The sequence below is a fragment of the Balaenoptera musculus genome, chromosome 6 (genome assembly GCF_009873245.2).
Source record: "Balaenoptera musculus isolate JJ_BM4_2016_0621 chromosome 6, mBalMus1.pri.v3, whole genome shotgun sequence".
Classification (NCBI taxonomy): domain Eukaryota; kingdom Metazoa; phylum Chordata; class Mammalia; order Artiodactyla; family Balaenopteridae; genus Balaenoptera; species Balaenoptera musculus.
In genome coordinates this window covers 114369951-114387583 of record NC_045790.1, presented here as the reverse complement: position 1 = coordinate 114387583, position 17633 = coordinate 114369951, and the positions used below count along the sequence as shown (strand labels likewise).

At 61.1% G+C, this 17633-nt stretch overlaps 1 protein-coding gene across 1 annotated transcript in view; it reads left to right on the top strand.

The window, feature by feature from the left end:
* The window catches only part of ADAMTS13 (ADAM metallopeptidase with thrombospondin type 1 motif 13), a 32205-nt gene that overhangs the window by 14123 nt on the left and 449 nt on the right, over nt 1-17633 (top strand). Inside the window, exons 13-30 of the mRNA XM_036856844.1 lie at nt 916-1042; nt 1544-1692; nt 2044-2164; nt 2665-2745; nt 3714-3895; nt 6151-6286; nt 6367-6496; nt 6915-7097; nt 8012-8192; nt 8806-8926; nt 9821-9950; nt 10065-10244; nt 11081-11263; nt 13276-13480; nt 14262-14574; nt 15100-15246; nt 15581-15757; nt 16837-17021. Coding sequence (XP_036712739.1) covers nt 916-1042; nt 1544-1692; nt 2044-2164; nt 2665-2745; nt 3714-3895; nt 6151-6286; nt 6367-6496; nt 6915-7097; nt 8012-8192; nt 8806-8926; nt 9821-9950; nt 10065-10244; nt 11081-11263; nt 13276-13480; nt 14262-14574; nt 15100-15246; nt 15581-15757; nt 16837-17021 — 2931 coding nt within the window. The remainder of the gene's footprint in view (nt 1-915; nt 1043-1543; nt 1693-2043; nt 2165-2664; nt 2746-3713; nt 3896-6150; nt 6287-6366; nt 6497-6914; nt 7098-8011; nt 8193-8805; nt 8927-9820; nt 9951-10064; nt 10245-11080; nt 11264-13275; nt 13481-14261; nt 14575-15099; nt 15247-15580; nt 15758-16836; nt 17022-17633) is intronic.

Here is a 17633-nt window from a genome sequence, read left to right as displayed (position 1 = left end):
GTTTCCATCTTTGGTTGTTGGGAATAGTGCTGCTATGAATATGTGTGTAACATGGACTTTTTTGAGTGCCAGCTTTTCACTTCTTTGGGTTTACACTCAAGCGGAATTGGCAGATCCCATGGTAATTCTACGTTTAAGTCCTTGAGGAACCTCTGAGCCATTTCCCACAGCAGCTGAACCATTTGGCCTCCCCACCAGCAAAGTGCGAGCGTTCCAATTTCTCCACGTCCTCTCCAGCACTTACCTGTGTTTCCCACATGGCCATCAGAGTGGGTGTGAAGGGGTGGAGTGATTCCTCTGGCCTTGACTTAAGATCTGCCGCGTGGTGAGACCCTCCCTCCCTCCCCCCCTGCCCCCACCTTCTCCAGGCCGACTCCGAGGCCTCCCCAGACCAGGAGAACGGAGTCCTTGCCTGGTGTTGGGGGAGGGCCAGGCCTGCAAGGAGGGCAGCCGCGGTCCCCGCACCTTCTCGGCAGGCCACTCGGATTCTTTCCTCTGACTCCAGTGCAAAAAAGGCCAGGACGCCCGCCTGTGGAGGTTCTTGTGTGGAAGCCCTTTGCTCTTGACTCCCTGTGACTTTTTCCAATTACCTGCCTCTGGAGGCGCAGACGTAGCAAATACACATACTCAGCCCCGTTTTCTGAAGTTGGGGCCTCCCACCCGCAGTGCTGTTTGGCCGCTTTCCTCTTTGTTGCTGGGTGGTAGGCCCCCATCAGCGGAGGAAGGCTCGACATCCCCACTTTACAGAGCAGGGAACTGAGGTGCAGCCAGGAGCTGGGCTCCAACCCACGTCTTGGCCCTCGCACTGCCGGGGGCCTTGCTCTCTCCCGGGGCGAGGGTTCCCTGCCTGAGCCCCCTGCCCCGGGCCCCCTGCCCCGGCCCCTCCCGTGCCCGTCCTCTGCCTCCTTCCACCAGGCCTGCGAGAAGACCCAGCTGGAGTTCATGTCGGAGCAGTGCGCGCAGACCAACGGGGAGCCCTTGCGCCTCTCCCCGGGCAGCACCTCCTTCTACCGCTGGGGCACGGCCGAGCAGTACAGTCGAGGTGGGTCCCAGGGGGTGCCAGGGCGAGCCAGGCCTGAGACCCCGGGGCAGGGAGAGTCGTTGGGGGAGACCCACCATCACCCTGACGCTGTTGAGAGCAGGCTTCGGCCCTGCATCAGACACATCATGCATCCCACCCTGGCTAGCAGGTCAGGCCACGACTTCTCATCTCTGAGTCTCGGTTTCCCCATCTGCAAAATGGAGCCAAGAGGCGTAGCTCGCTGCCAGGATTGCTGGCAGGAGTCAGTGCGATGACGCAGGGGAAGCACCGAGCGTGCTCCCTGGCTCGTAATTCAGTAACATTTATTACGTCGCGATGTGATTACTGCCTCAGGAGGCAGGACAGGTGGGAAATAGAAACCTTGCCCCAAATGCAAAGAGTGAAGCGGGATGGCGCTTGGGGGTCGGTGAGGACCCACTTGGATCCTGTTTCACAGGGTCGCTGCCCTCCCGGCTCCCTGCCACCCGCCCATCCGGGTTTCTTGTCCTTCTGCTTTCCCAGGGGACGCTCTGTGTAGATATGTGTGCCGGGCCATTGGCGAGAGCTTCATTGTGAGGCGTGGGGACAGTTTCCTGGATGGGACACGGTGTGTGCCAGGCAGCCCTCAGGAGGATGGGACCCTGAGCCTGTGCGTGTCGGGCAGCTGCAAGGTAGGCGTGCTCGGGCAGTGGAGGTGGCCTTCCATCCACTGTGGCACCGAGGCCTCTCCCATCAGAAACCAAGATGCTAAGGGGCCTTCGAGGGGTCAGGTCTGGGGGGTGCCGCCCCCATGAAGTCGCAGTAGAGTCTGCACTGGGTGATGCTGGGATACAGGGCCGAGCTTGGAGTCAAGAGCCTTGCTGTGACCTTGGACAGGTCATTTCAGCTTGCCTCCTGCACAGATGTCAGAAGCTGCAGAAATGCCCCATTTGGTTGTGTGAACCTCTGAGCTGTGGGTGTCAGTGGGCCAGCACCGTCCCATGACATCACCCGGGTCTCACCTGCCACTCTCCTTTGCTCAGACGTTTGGCTGTGACGGCAGGATGGCCTCCGGGCAGGTGCGAGATGTGTGCCAGGTGTGTGGTGGGGACAACAGCACGTGCCGTCCGCAGAACGGCTCTTTCACGGCCGGAAGAGCCAGAGGTAGGGGCCTCCCTGGAGGTGAAGGGCCGGGCTCCCCCCAGCCTCCAAGAAACCCCACAGCCCAGAGCCTGGGTGCCGGCTGCCTCGGTGGCGGGACCCCCACGCTGGCTCAGCCTTGGGCCCTCTTAGCGGCCTCAGCCTCCACGTTCCTCTCTGCCAGCCTCCCCACGAGGCTCAGATTTTGGTGAGAGGCCACTGCTGGGATTGTGGCACATCAGTAACGGTTGCTCAGTGTACCTGTGGTGCAGAAAAAATACGGACATTGGGAAATCTGTGGTGGGCTGTCCTCTCCTCTCCTGCTCAAGGACTCTTAGCGGGAGGGACGTTATGCTTGGAAAATCCTTGACTTTGATCTATTTACAGAACAGGTCAGGTCTTTTGCAAAGTCAGTCGAGGAGTTGAGTCCCGCCTCCCTCTGGTGCTGAAATCTGCTCCCTTTGACTGTGACCTGAGTGACCTGAGACCACCCCTCGCCTCCCCCGCCCCCCGCTTCCTCCTAGAGTATGTCACGTTCCTGACCATTCCCCCCAACCTGACCAGCATATGCGTCATCAACCACAGGCCTCTCTTCACGCACCTGGGTGAGTTGGCCGGAGGACGCCCACAGGAGTTAGCCAGACCGTGAAGGTCGAGGGCACAGTCCCAAGGTGCCGTCACTTCTGATGCCAACTGCAAGTGCGGTGTTCCCCAAGCCGCCATCCGTTGGATGATTCACTGGGAGGACCGCCAGAACTCTGAGAGCTGTTACACTCACCGTTCCGGCTTATTACAGGGGAAAGATACAAAATAAAACCAGCCAAGGGAAGAGATGCCTAGGGCAGCGTCGGGGAGGGCTCCGTGTCCAGCTCGAAAGTGACCACACACACGGCGTACTGCCTACTCTGGGAGCTCTCCTGAGCTCAGGGTCCAGGTGCTATGGGGCTTCGTTACGTAGACACGATTGGGGGACGGATTGATCGCCCCCTGGACGATCTCAGTCTTCAGGTTGGCTGAGGCTTGGTGACTCAAGGCCACCACCCTAAGTCATGTGTTTGGTCTTTCTGGTGTGGCCAGCCCCTACCCTAAACAAAGACACTCCGGATCAGGTCAGACACAGGGCGCAGGTCAGACCTGTCTCTGGGCAAGGCCGACCTCTTTACTTAACGCCGCTGTGGGTCTTTATTTCCAGGGGGCGCCCTGGCCTGACCTTTGAATCCGGGGTGGGGTGCTCGCCCTGGGGTCCTTGAGCCCCCGTAGAGCGGGGTGTGAGTGCACTTGGTGAGGGAGCAGGTCCACGGCGCTCGCCAGGTTCCAGGAAGAGGCACAGAGTCGCCGCGTGGGGAGCCTCCCGTGGTCAGACACCCTGTTCAGAGCGTGGGATACCAGGGGACCTGCTCCCCGGGAAGGCTGGGGATCCTGGGGCGGGAGTGGCAGGTGCGGCTGTGGAAGTCATGCCCTGTTGGCCCAGTCGTCACCTTTCCTTAAACAGGACCTGTCTGTGAGGGGGGCGGTGCCGGCTCCCACGGTTGGGGGGGGGTCTCTGTGGTGCTGACGGCCCCTCCCCCAACAGCAGTGAGGCTCCGTGGGCGCTACGTCGTGGCCGGGAATGCGAGCATCTCTCCCAGCACCACCTACCCCTCCCTCCTGGAGGACAGCCAGGTCCAGTACAAAGTGAGCCTGACTGAGGACCGGCTGCCCCGCCTGGAGGAGATCCGCATCCAGGGCCCCACCCAGGACGACATGGAGATCCAGGTGACCGGGGGCCTCCCCCTGGTGTCCGCTGGTCCGTCAGCTCCGACGCACACCTCTTCATTCTCTCGGCGGCCGCTGGGGGGCCTGGGGTCGCCGTGCTCGGAGCCCACGGGAGTTCTGGAGTGCTGAGAGCGGGTCAGAGGGAGAGCCCTGTGCAGGGGTCGGGGGCTTCCTGGGACAGAGGCTGTGCTGCCGCGGTCTGAGATGAGGTGACGCTGCAGGCCAAGCAGGGAGGGGAGGGTCTTGAGCGAGCAGTGCATGCCCAGGAGGGGTGCTTAGGAGGGAGGGAGGAAGGGGACCCTGCAGGGAGGAGGCTGGAGGGCTAGGCAGACCTGGAGGGGCCTTGCTGGCCGTGTGAGGAGTTCAGGCTTCCTCCTGGGGGCCTGGGGAGCTGCTGGGGGTCTGTGTAGGGTGGAGTTGGGGTCGGGCTATGTCAGACCCGGACGAAGGAGGGTGGGGGGCACGAGACCGTGGGGGAGGCTGGTTGGGCCGGTGCCCAGATTAGAGACCCACCGCGGGGGCATCTAATGCAGGAGGAGCAGAGGCAGCTCGAGAGCTGGAAGCAGGGTGACCCAGGGGTCAAGAGCCCAGGCTAGGGACTCAGCCCAGAGTTCAAATCCTGGCTCTGCAGAAACTTGGACAGAAGACTTAATTTTCTGAGCCTCAGTTTTCCCGTCTGCAAAATGAGACTAAGCAGACCTACGTGACGTGAGGATGCATTTGTTTTTTTTCAAAACGATGCACAGCAAGCACTTGGCAGACTGTGTGGCGCCCCGCACGTGCACACGGAAGGTGGCCGGGCTGCAGAAGCGCGTGCTGACTCGCATCTCGAAGTGCCCAAGGCCTGGGATGCCCCATCCTAACAGCGGGAATGACACACCCAGAAGTTCCGGGGCAAAGGGGCGGGCGCTGTGAGGGCCAGAACTGGAACCTGAATATGCCCCTCCCACGCTTCGCTCTCCTCTGGCAGGGATGCTGGGTTCCGCAGATTTTCATCTGCAGAGTGGGGACCAGATGGCAGTCCCACGTCCTGGGGTCATGGGCGGGCAGTGTGGGCGGCAGGCCCTGGCCCAGAGGCAGCTCTGGGTGGATGTTGGTTCTTGCTGTTTCTTTGGGACAGAGGGAATTGGGGGCCCCGGCTGTGCTTGGATGTCCTGCACGCTGTAACCTCGTCTGCAAGTGACGCCACATGTGCTTTGCTGAGGAAGGTGCTGGAGGGTGGGCAGGAAGTCGTGGGCGTTGAAATAGCCCTTGACAACCTTTGTGGGGGAGTCCAAGTCTCGACGGCCCCTCACTTTGGTCTAGCAGTGCCACCCTCTGCTCCCACGGCTGGGGGAGGCAGCAGGGGCTCCCCCAGAAGTCCAGGCCAGGCCAGAGCGAGCCCCCCAGTGAACAGTTAACCCCTTCCCCACCTCCCCACGTGTCCCAGTTCATCCACCTCCCCGCCCTGGGAACGTTGTTCCAAGGGCTGGCTGTCAAGCAGCTCTGTTGTCATCCTTTGCGGTGAGGGTAAAAAATATAGATTCCTGGGCCCCTCTCAGAGACACTCAACCAGGACCTGCTGGGAGGTGTGTGTGTGCCAAGAACCCACATTTTAGCAGAGGACTGTGACGCGTGACCAGATGAGGTGTCGTGGGAGTAGGTGCTGGAACCTTGGGGGCGTCCTCCTGGCCTCTGCCCGCCAGGCTGGCCCCTCACAGGACCCAGTGACCCTCCTGAAGTACGGACAGACCCAGGCTCCCTGCTGGACACTCTTCCTTAACTCTCTGTGTCCTCAGGCTCGAGCCCAAGCTGCCAGACAGCTACAGGGCCCCTGATCCAGCCCCTTCCTGCCCAGCCCTGGGCCTTATCTCCTGCTGCAGAAGCCCGAGCTGTGCTGGTCTCACCCCAGGCCGGGCCTGGGCTCCCCTCTGCTGGAACACCCCTTCACCCGGCCTCCATGCCTCCCCGCAGGTGCCCACCCTGGTCAACCTTGGCGCCTTCTCCGTGCTCCCATAATCCCCTGTGCGAACCTCTATCCCCGCACCTACCACCAGCCCACCCTCCCCCACCCCACTGTGAGCCTAGGGCAGCGTCCTGGTCACCGGGCCGTCCTCGAAGCGTGGCGTGGGGTCAGCATCGGTGATGGCTTGCTGAGGGAAAGAATATAGGGATGGAGGAATGAAAAATTGAAGGCTTCCCGGAGGAGGTGGCCGTGACAGTGGCCCCCAGAGAGCCCGCTGGACAGGCCCCGGCTCTCCGTGTGTCTCGTGCAGGTTTACAGGCGCTACGGTGAGGAGTACGGCAGCCTCGCCCGCCCAGACATCACCTTCACCTACTTCCAGCCCGAGCATCGGCCGGCCTGGGCATGGGCTCCCGTGCGGGGGGCCTGCTCGGTGAGCTGTGGGGCAGGTGAGGCCCCGGGCAGGGCTCGCCTGAAAGCCTGGTTTGCTCCCCGCACGGAGGCGGTCTAGCCCCCTCTCCCCCCGCAGGGCTGCGCTGGGTGACCCACAGCTGTCGGGACCAGGCTGCGAACGAGTGGGTGGAGGCTGCCCGGTGCGCAGGGAGCCGGCAGCCGGCGGCGTGGTCCGAGTCGTGTGCCCCCGTGCCCTGTCCCCCGTCGTGAGTGTGCCCGTGGCTCCAGGCGGGCGGGCGGGGTGGCTCACGGGCCGTCTCTGAGCTCAGGCGCTCACCGCTCCAGGGGGATGACTGCCCCGCCTGGGAGGCTTGTGCTGTCGTCGGCTCAGGGAGGGGACCACCCCCTGGCAGGAGCGCAGCGTTAGGGACAGGGCCGTCCCGTTGGGGGCAGGGCTGGGGCAGCCGCCCACCGGCACTTTTAGACAGTGGTCCCCAGGCTCAGGTGCAGCTTGGGGACACCTGGAGAGCTGGAGGGCTGGGCTGGCTGTACCTGCGCGGTGTCCGGGTACCTGAAGGGACACTGGGCCCAGGCCAGGCCAGGGAAGTGACTCGCCTAGACAGACCTGCCGGCCTCCCGCCTGGGGGCCCGGCCAGGGGCCCGATGCTCTGTTCCTCTCCTCAGCTGGGCAGCCGGAGACTTCGGCCCATGCAGTGCCTCCTGCGGAGGGGGCCTGCAGGAGCGGGTGGTGCGCTGCGTGGAGGCCCAGGGCGGCCTCCTGAGGACGGTGCCCCACTCCCGGTGCAGAGCGCTGGCCCAGCAGCCAGCGGCCGTGGAGACCTGCAATTCCCAGCCCTGCCCCCGGAGGTGAGCACGGGGAGGGGGGCAGGGCCCCCCCCCCCACCCCCCGCCGCAAGGCCAGATCCAGGCAGAGTCTCCCTGGCAGGGCTTATCCCTGTGCTGAGCCCTGCCCCTTCTGAGTGTCCCCTTTTCCTGAGGCCTCTGGCCAGGTCCCACCACCCTGGGTGAGTGCCGACCTTGGAATTACCTCCTATCCTGGAGGCCCTGGACTGGCCATTTCCGCCTCTGAACTTCCAAGTCTCTGCTCATGGAGGGCTGCGAGGATCAAGCAAAGCCACGGGTGTAAAGCAATAAATGTCACTTTGTCACTGCTATTGTCATTTCCACAGTGTCCCAGCTGATAGAGGCTTATCATTCTGATTTGCCACTAACTGCCTGGGTGACCCGGGCAAGTCCCCTCCCTCTCTGGGCCCCAGTTTTGTCCATTGGGGAGGGAGGTGGCCTAGGTCACTGGTGGTCCACACGTGGCTCTGGGCGTCCTCCCCCACACGCCCTGCATCCGTGGCAGACGTAGCAGTCACCGCTCTTTCCTCCTGGGGGCCAATCGTGCCTCAGAATCCTTCTCAACACAGCTCTCCAAGCAGCCGCCACCTCTCAGGGCTGCCACAGGAGATGCATTTGCTGTCCCTGAACTGGTGATCGACTGCATCTGGCACCTGTTTCCCAGCACCTGCTAGGTGGTCTGGTTGGAGGCCCACCTTTGCCTCTGGAAGGCGGGAGGGTCAGGGCCGGCGTCATTGCACCCTGGGTGCCGAGTGGAGGGCCAGCAGCCGTTCATCCAGGCTTCAGGGAAAGGCCCCTGGCTTCTGCCTTTCGGCAGGGATCCCCCTTCGGGCTCTTGGATATGGGGGAGCAGGTTCACTGCCTCTCTGCCCCAGGAGCAGAGGCAGGGCCTAATGGCTGTCTTGTGCCGTCCTCAGGGAGATGCCAGATGCGTGCTCGTCGGCCTGTGGAACAGATCCGGCCGTGCAGAACACGACGTGTGTGCAGGGGGCAGATGGCATGGGGGCGCCAGCAACTGCTGGGCCCTGTTCCGCAGACGAGAAGCCGCCTGCCCTTGAGCCCTGTATCGAGGTGGCATGTCCTCCGGGCTGGGGCCATGTGAGTATCCTGGGCACTGGAGAATGGGGAGCACTGGTTACCACTGGCCTCCTGCCAGAGCTAGAAGACTGCCCTGTGTAGGGCTGCTGTCCTCGGGAGGCCCTGGGCAGAGGACAACCCTAGAAACAGATCTCAGAGCTGCTGGGAAGCCCCCTGAGGAATCCGGACCCTGACGGAATGCTGTCAGTTGTCTGCTGCGCAGAGAGACGCTGCCACGCTCCTGCCTGCGTCCCCGGGCTCAGGCTGGGTGGTGTTACTTTCAGACAAGGGTGCCGGCCAATCCTATCCCCGTGCCCCGCCCCCGGCTGGGGGGTACCGCAGGGCCAAGCGTGCCTGCAAATCTGGCTCCAGAGCCCCAGCGCGGTTGTGCCCCACACTGACTACCGATGCTGACGCAGAGGCCAAGGTGGGGCGTGTGGTGAGGGCATCCCCTGGAGGCCAGGAAGCAGGCTTCCCGGGAAAGGAGCAGCGGGGAGGGGAGGCCTTTGGGGTGCTGGTAACCACTTCTGTTCTCTCCTGAAGAGATTGGGGTTGGTGGGAGTGGAGGGCCAGGTGCCCAGAGGTGTGGAGATGGGAAGCCCAGACCCACCAGTCTGCTGCTTGCCCTCTGCAGCCAGATGCCCAGTCTCCAGGGGAGAAGGCTGCATCCCCAGCGGGCAGTGCCAGGCCAGAGGCTCATGCTGTACACGTGTGGACTCCCTTGGCGGGGCCGTGCTCCGTCTCCTGTGGTCAAGGTGAGGACCCCGACGCCCCTGAGGGTCAGCTAATTCTAAAAAAAAGCATCTGAGGTGGCTTACAAAAAATCCAGCTACACAAGAACATGACATTATAAGCAAGGAGACTGGGGCCCAGTACGGACAGCCACATGAACGTGCTCACTGACTGGCTGGAAGGTAGGAAATGATGATAAAACCTGGCCATATTGGCACCCAAGAGCGTATTCTTAAGGTCTAACATGGGCCCCAAACTTAGCTCTGAGCTTCCTGGAGGCCAACCCAGAGAAACAAAATTAATTTTAAGATACACAGTGTTTTAAACTAAAACCCTGGGAATTCCCTGGCGGTCCAGGGGTTAGGACTCAGCGCTTTCACTGCCATGGCCAGGATTCAATCCCTGGTCAGGGAACTAAAATCCCACAAGCTGTGCGGCATAAATAAATAAATAAGCAAACTAAAACCCTAATCACTTGCTCAGGTAAACTCCAGCATGTTTAGAATTGAGGCCAGAGATTTCTTTTGCGGATACTTTTGCAGAGAGATGCAAGGACACGGTCCTAATAACATCTTGGTGATAAACACAGTAAGAGATTTTCATATAGCAACTGTTGTAATGCCCCTCAATTTATAAGAGCAGTTACCACTTTTGAGCACCTACTCTGCACCAGGCACTGTATAGCTCCCCTTGAAAAATCTTTATAAATATCCCTCCAAGTCAGGCACCATTAGATGAAAAACCTGAGGCTCAGAGAGGTTAAGTCACTTGTCCAAGGTCACACAGCTGCTGAGTGGCAGAGCCGAGACTCAGATCCACGTGGGCCTCGTCTGCTAGAGCTCTTCAGAGAGTGGGGCACCCATGGTCCTTGCTGAGCCCCCATCATGGGGCGCGGGGTCCCTCCTTCCTCCCAGCAGGCCTGATGGAGCTGCGTTTCGTGTGCATGGACTCTGCCCTCAGGACACCCGTCCGGGAAGAGCTGTGTGACCTGGCAAGCAAGCCTGGGAGCCGACAGGAGGTCTGCCAGGCTGCCCCGTGCCCGGCTTGGTGAGTCCGGGGGAGGGGACTATGCAGGGGGGCAGCAGTCTGGGTCCCCCAGGGAGGAAGGAGTCTTACCCTGGCTGTGGCTTCCTGCGGAGCCCTGGCCTTTCCTTCCTGCAGGTGGGAGACCCGAGCCTTGGCACCGTGCCCCGTGACCTGTGGAGGGGGGCAGGTGCCGCTGGCTGTTCGCTGTGTGAGGATGGACCAAGGCCGCTTTGTCTCCCTGCCTCATTCCAAGTGCTGGCCGACGCCCCGGCCCAGGCCCCTCGAGGACTGCAGCCCGGAGCCCTGCCCTGCCAGGTGGGCCCCGTGCCAAGGAGACAGGTGGTCCTAGGCGGGCATTCTTGGAGGTGGCATCATCACCTCCCGTGAAGCTCGTGACCCTTGGCGTCCTCACCTGCAGGAGTGGATCGTATTGGTGCCCGGAAGACTGTGGGGCTTTTGAAGTGTGTGACGTGCGTCACACAGGATCTGGGACGCTGAGGGCGCGTGTGGTTGATGGGTCATTTTCTCATCACTTGCTCTTTACCGAGCACCTACTAAGTATGTCCAGGTGCTGTTCTGGCACAAGGGGACACAGCAGTGAACAAGACAGATGGGCATCCCTGCCCTCCTGGAGTAGATGCTGGGGGCAAGGGAGAGACAGGTGATAAATAAGATTGATGGGGGAGACATATAGTTCGCTGGATGGTGCTGGTGCAAACACAGTGGGAAGGAAGGTTGGGAGTGCTGGCAGGGGCGGGGTCCAGGTGACGGTGGGGCTAGGACTCCCACTGGAGACAGACATCTCGGCAGGGCCCCTTGGGTGCCCTGCCCCTCCCCCCACTGCTTTTTGGACACGTCCACCCTCAGCTTCCCCTTCTTCTTTTTTTTTTAAAATAAATTTATGTATTTATTTATTTTTGGCCGCGTTGGATCTTCGTGGCTGCGCGCGGGCTTTCTCTAGCTGCGATGTCAGCTTCCCCTTCTGTAAAATGGGGTCTTCTGAATATTCTCTGTCCACTGTGCTGAGCCTCTCGGTGGAGACGTAGAAGTGACTCCCAGAGAGAGAACCTTTCCAGGCCCTTTCCAGTCTGGGGAAGTGAGGGGAAGCCCCCCACTCCTCGGGGCCCCCCCCTGACTCCGGTTTGCCCCAGGTGGCGGTACCAGCTGGCGGCCTGCAGCGTGAGCTGTGGGGGAGGAGTCGCGCACAGGATCCTGTACTGCGCCCGCGCCCACGGGGAGGACAAGGACGAGGAGATCCTGCCGGATACCCAGTGCCAGGGGCTGCCTCGCCCAGAGCGGCAGGAGGCCTGCAGCCCGGAGCCCTGCCCGCCCAGGTCAGCAGCCCCAGGATGTGCAGTAGGCAGCCTGAACTCCTGGCCTGTGCCGACGCCGGGCCAGGCCCGTGGGGGTTAAAGGGCAGCTCGGTGGCACAGGAGACAGGACCCCCCGGCAGGCTGCACTCGGTGTCAGAGGAGACACTCTAGCAAACTCAGGCAGTGCTGTCGGTTCTAATGGGGGTGAGGGGGTGGGGAGGGCAGGGGCGCTTTCCAGTGGAAGAGGCAGCATCTGAGTGGAGCCTCAGGGTGTCCAGCTGGGGCACAGCACCGCCAAAGCCGCGGGGACAGACAGCTCACACCAGTAGGGTCCGGAGACAGGCTGGAGCCCAAGAGGGAAGGGCAAGTATTCACCTGCCTTGTTCACAGTTCTCCCGTGCTTTCTTCTTTGTAATTTTGCATTTTAAATAATGCCGTGCTCTTCTGTATCATACAGAAACATCCAGAAAAGAATGCAACAGTCACCCATGTCCCGCCACCAGATTTAATAGATGCTAGCATATCTCCACGTTTCCTTCGTATGTCTCCTTGGTTTTAAAGAAACACACCACTACAGATAAGACTATTTACATTAAAACCTTTAACTCATCTGTGATTTATCTGGGGTCAGTCACAAAGTAGGGGAGCAAACTCTATTTTTCCAAATCACTAACTAGCAGCAACATTTGCTGCATCCCCCCAGGTGCCCCCTTTATCACATCTTAAATTCTCATGTGGGTTGGATCTGTGTCGAGGCTTCTACCAGGCTCTGTTGTTTTATTTCCCCCACCTATTCCCACCCCCAAGTCAAATTGTTTTCATCGCTGTAGCTTTATGATCCATTTACCATCCATAGCCGTGTCTCTTGATTTCCTTGCCTATGCTTAAATGTGCACCCCGTTTATTTTCCCACATCATATTTGAGATGGTCTGGGATTTTTTAAAATGGGAATTTCACACGCACAGGAGCTCTGGTTACCCCTGGAATGTCACTGTGGCCACCCTGGCCTCCTTGATGTTCTGGAACATTCCAGGGAGTGCTTCTGATTCAGGGCGTTTGCACCTACTTTCCCGCTGCCTGAATGTGTCTGCTCTGGATATCCCTTCCCAGGCTCTGCTCAGAGGGCCATAACAGAGAGGCGGGGAGTCCTTCCTGTGACTTGGTGTTTTGGGGGGTTTTTTTTGGCCGCACCCCGCGGCATGTGAGATCTTAGTTCCCCAACCAGGGCTCGAACCCGCATCCCCTGCATTGGAAGTGTGCGGTCTTAACCACTGGACCGCCAGGGAAGTGCCCCTGTGACATTTTAATTGTCACAACCGGGGATGGCAGGGGTGGGGAGCGCTGCCGCTGGCATCTAGTGGGTGGAGGCCAGGGGTACTGCTAAACGTCCTACACCGTGCAGATGGCCCCCACGAGGAAGACCCATACGGCCCCAAATGTCACGAGGCAGAGAACCATATATGCTCCAAGGTGGGCGGGGGGGTGGGGGGGACTTGGTCTGGTTCATGGCCGTATCCCGGCGTCTAGAACGGCGCCAGGCCCACAGAGGCACGTTTTTGAGAGGGGGCATCACGGGGCCGGGAGGGCAGCGTAGCGCGGTGGCTAGGACTCCAGGCTCCGGCGCGGCCTGCCCGGCTTCTGTCCCGGCTCTGAAAACTGTCAGCCATTAGCATTTGTTGAAACATGATAAGTTACCATGGGCAGGACTGACTGATGTGGAGATCTGTTCTCCTTCATCCTGGGCCACCGCTCCCCCGGCCCGGCTACTCGGACTAGCAATCAGCTGGGTGTCCACGGGTGTCCTATGATAAAGGGGAAGAAAGGGGGCACCTTGTGAAGGGAAAAGAGCTCTCTTTCCCGCAGAGCCTTTCCCTTGCCACTCAGCCCTGTGACTAGCCAGGAGGGGTTCAGGGGCTGTACTGGATCCCAGTGGCCTTGGAACCTGTCCTGGCTGGCCATCCACGGAGCCCACCGGGGGCAGTGCCATCTTCAGGGAAGCCTAGCCTCTCTCTGGGGTCTTCTCTTCCTGCAGGTGGAAGGTCATGTCCCTTGGCCCATGTTCGGCCAGCTGTGGTCTCGGCACTGCTGTGCGCTTGGTGGCCTGTGTGCAGCTGGACCAAGGCCAGGACACAGAGGTGGACGGGGCGGCCTGTGTAGGTCTGGTGCGGCCTCAGGCCAGCATCCCCTGCGTCATCGCCGACTGCACCTACCGGTGGCACGTCAGCGCCTGGATGCAGGTAAGTGCTGCCGCTGGGGCTGGCCAGTGCACGGGCCGAGGGTCCTCACGCATGGGGACCTTTGGGGGCTTTGATTCATTGTGACCCCCTGAAAGCAGGGGGAGAGCTGGGTCTCTTGGGGAGAGGGCAGTCGGGGGCACCTAGGGATGGAAGACATAACAAGGCCTAGAGACGTGGGGGACAGGTAAGCCTTAAGAGGCCCTGAGGTCTGGAGACTCCAGAAGATAAAGGGCTGATAACTCCCCACAGATGAGCAAATGCCACCCCGTGCCCAGCACCTCGCAAGGCGCTGGAGAGACAAAGGCAAACAGGGCCAGGGCCCCCTCAGAGGGGCTCGCTCACGGTGCGGAGGGAGAAGAGGCAAAGCAGACAGCCACCGCTGCCTGAGTCAGGAGGACCCTGGGCATCTGGGTCGGGGGAGTTGATCACTTGGATGGGGCAGTGCGGGGTGGGAGGGGAGGGTGGACACCGGGCTGCAATGAGTGACGGAGGGCGGAAGGACGAAGCCACGCTGCCTGCTCCCCGCTCTAGGGGCTGCAGGGCAGAGAGGCCTCGAGGGCGACAGTGAGAGACCTGGGCTTGAACCCTGCCCTTCCTCTCTATGTGATCCTTGCCAGGTGACTTCTCTGAGCCTCAGTCTCCCCATCTGGAGCATGGACACCCATGCCCGCCTCCCGTGTTGTGCAAAGATTATATCAGATCCTGCCCGGCCTGTGGTCACCGCTGTCCTTGTCACCCTCCGGCAGGGTCAGTCCCAACTCCTTCCTCTCTTTCCTGGCAGTGCTCCGTCTCGTGTGGAGATGGCATCCAGCGCCGGCACGACGCCTGCCTTGGACCCCAGGCCCGGGTGCCCGTGCCAGCCGACTTCTGCCAGCATTTGCCCAAGCCGGTGACGGTGCGGGGCTGCTGGGCTGGGCCCTGTGCAGGGCAGGGGACACCCAGCCCGGTGCCCCACGAGGAAGCCACTGCTCCTGGCCAGACCACAGCTGCCACTGCCTCCCCGGAGTGGCCCCAGCCCCAGGCCCACCTCGTCTCCCCAGCTCCCCAGCCGCAAGGACTCCCGCCCGGGCCCCAGGAAAGCCCAGCAGAATCCAGTTATGTTCCTTCCTCCTTTCTGTCTGGGCGGCTGACTGGCTGCAAGAGGGGTGGGCCAAGGCATGTTCACCTGGGAGAGCCAGGCCGTGCTCCTTGTGGGGACCTCCTGGGGGTGGTCCCGTGGCTGCAGCGCCCGGGCCGCTGGGATGAGTGCGGTCGGGCTGAAGGGATGGGCTTGGAGGCCGGGTTCAGGGGGGCCCTCTTCCTCACTGGTAAAGTGCAAGCTCACTTTTATTATCATCAAGGGAGAGTAAGCTGAAGGTTTCACAGAGTCAGAATCCCCGCCTGTGTGACCCACTGTACACGCTGCCGCCCTCTTGCTGGCACTTCAGTGGTGGCTGTCTGCCTTGGGCGGTGATGCTCTGGCCCACGCAGCCCCCTCCTTGCCTGAGAGAGCTTCCGGCGGGGCCTAGGAGGACACCAGCCGCCCCAGCTCCCAGTCTCCTTCCCCAGCCCGGAAAGCCCCCGGCCCGGCCCTGCCCTGCTGGGGATACCCCACCCGGAAGCTCCCGCTCCCTTTCCAGGCGCCTGTGGCCGGCAGCACCTTGAGCCGACAGGAACCATTGACATGCGAGGCCCAGCGCGGGCGGACTGTGCGGTGGCCATCGGGCGGCCCCTGGGTGAGGTGGTGACCCTCCGAGTCCTCGACGGTTCCCTCAACTGCAGTGCCGGTATGTCTAGGGCCACGTGAGCAGCTGTTGCCAGTGACAGGACCTGCTAGGTGCCAGTGAGTGTGACTCCAGGCTGCCCCATTCCTGGGGGGATTCTCCAGGTGCATCCCCATGTGTAACCGTCGCAGCCAGCTCATAACTGGGGTGTGGTTGTCCCCATTTCACAGATGAGGAAACTGAGGCTAGGAGAGATGATCACACGTCCAGTTCCTTAGAGTCGCACGGCCAGTAAGTGGGAGAGTCAGGACCTGAACTCAGCTCAGTCTAGCCCAGGCCACTGGGCTGCCAACCTGGACTGGGGGTGCTGGGTCCTCACCTCACTGCCACTTCCCAGGGGACATGCTGCTGCTTTGGGGCAGGCTCACGTGGAGGAAGATGTGCAGGAAGCTGCCCGGCATGACTTTCAGCTCCAAAGCCAACACGCTGGTGGTGAGGCAGCGTCTCGTGCAGCTGCGAGGCGGAGTGCTGCTTCGGTATTCGAGCCAGCCTGCCCCGGGAGCCTTCCGCCGAGGTATGGCGAGGACATGGAGCCTCCCCGCCTCCCCAGAGGCTGGCTGGCTGGGTGCTGCTGCCAACGGGGCCAGTCCCGACGGGCCAGCGGGCAAGGCAGACAGGGAGCTGAGCTGAGAATGAAAAGCAGCGCCTTCCCGGACACCCCCCGACACCCCCATCCCTGTACGTGCGGTCAGGACGGGGTCCCGGGAGGTGCCCGGTGTTCCTTCCTCTCTGGGGCCCTGCGGCGAGATGGGCGGACATCCTCACTCCCTCCCTCAGGCCATCGCGGGCCCCACACCCTGGCCCCGGCACTCAGGTCCTTCGGGATCCTTTAAGGTCCTCCTGCGAGCCTCTTTCCCCAGTCCTGTTGGGTGCACGTCCTCCTGGCTCATCCTCCGCTCAGCAGGGCGTGGGTGCACTTGCACACCTCGTGCGGAGGATGGCGGTCCCGAGAGCCCTGCTAGCCCGTGGCCCCATCCGTATCCACGGAGAGCCCTCTAGGTTGCTTCAGGGGGCTTGCCCTCTTCCACAGCCCAAGCTTGCTGAAGGTGGCTTCCCCAGGGGTTCCCCCAGGCCACAGGCGAGCAGTGGGACCCTGGGGGGCTTCCTCCTCTGCCCCTCAGCGTGCAGCACACAGGCACCAGCTCCTGCCTGGTCATCACTCCTCACTTCCCAGCCTCCCCACACGCAGGCACCTGCTTTGAGGGAGGCCCAGGAGGCGCAGGCAGGAGGGGCTGCCCTGGTTGGGGCGGGTGCAGCATGGAGCACTTTTGCACGTGTGACTTTGCTGATTCCTCCTAAAGACTGCCCTGCCCAGTGTGTGCTGTTGTTCCCTTCGCTTTACAGAAGGAGGAACTGAAGCGCGGAGCCTTTAAAGCCTTCGCCTAGGGTCACACAGCCGGGAAGTGGTAGAGATGGGGTTCAGTGGAGACTTCTGCCTGGGAGCCCCGATCTTAACCGCAGTGCCACACTGATCCCCCACTGCTCCCCGGCTGCCCTGCTGCCCTGGCCTCTGGCAAGAGTGGTCATTCCGGGGGACTCCTATGTTCTGGAGGTGGTTCACACCCAGTCTGTACATCTGCTCTCCCCCTGCAGAATGTGACATGCAGCTCTTTGGACCCAGGGGTGAAATCGTGAGTCCATCGTTGAGTCCGGATGGGAGGAACATGGGGGGCTGCCGAATCTTCATTGACGTGGCTCCACAGGCCCGGATCGCCATCCATGCCCTGGCCATGGACATGGGCACCAGAACCGAGGAAACTGATTCCAGCTACATCTTGGTGAGGCTACCAGGATGGGAACAGGAATGGGCTGACTTCTGCTCTAATTCTGGACATCCATCTCTGGGGACAGGGACTGGGGCTTGCTGGGCTGTAGGACCCACTGAGTTTACTTCCGATCAAAACCCTCAAAATCATTAGTGAGAGAATGGGAGAAAAGTTTCCTCCACTTATTCACCAACAAATGCTTATTGAGTTCCCTACAAGAATGAAATAGAAGAGACCTTTTCTGATGTAGACTGCCAGTTCACCCAGGACCGAAGCATGATTTTAGACCCTGATATAATTTTACTAGAAGAGTGGGCCGAGCCCTCCCCGATGAGGTTTTCATGTGCTCTGGGAGAACTGGCATCTGTAAGGTATCGGCTCCCTGGAGGAGGCAGCGTGGCCTCTGTAATCAAACTAATCTGGGCTCAAATCCCAGCTCTGGCATCCTGGCTGTGTGTCCCTGGGGAAGGAGCACAACTTCTCTGAGCCTCAGTTTCCTAGGTAGAATAATGGTGTCTTCCTGATAGGGCTGTTGTGTGAGGATTAAATGTGACCCTGGGTGTATGATACCTTGTATATTAAGGGCTCGTGAATGCTAGCTAATTATCATTTGTGGTCGGTCCC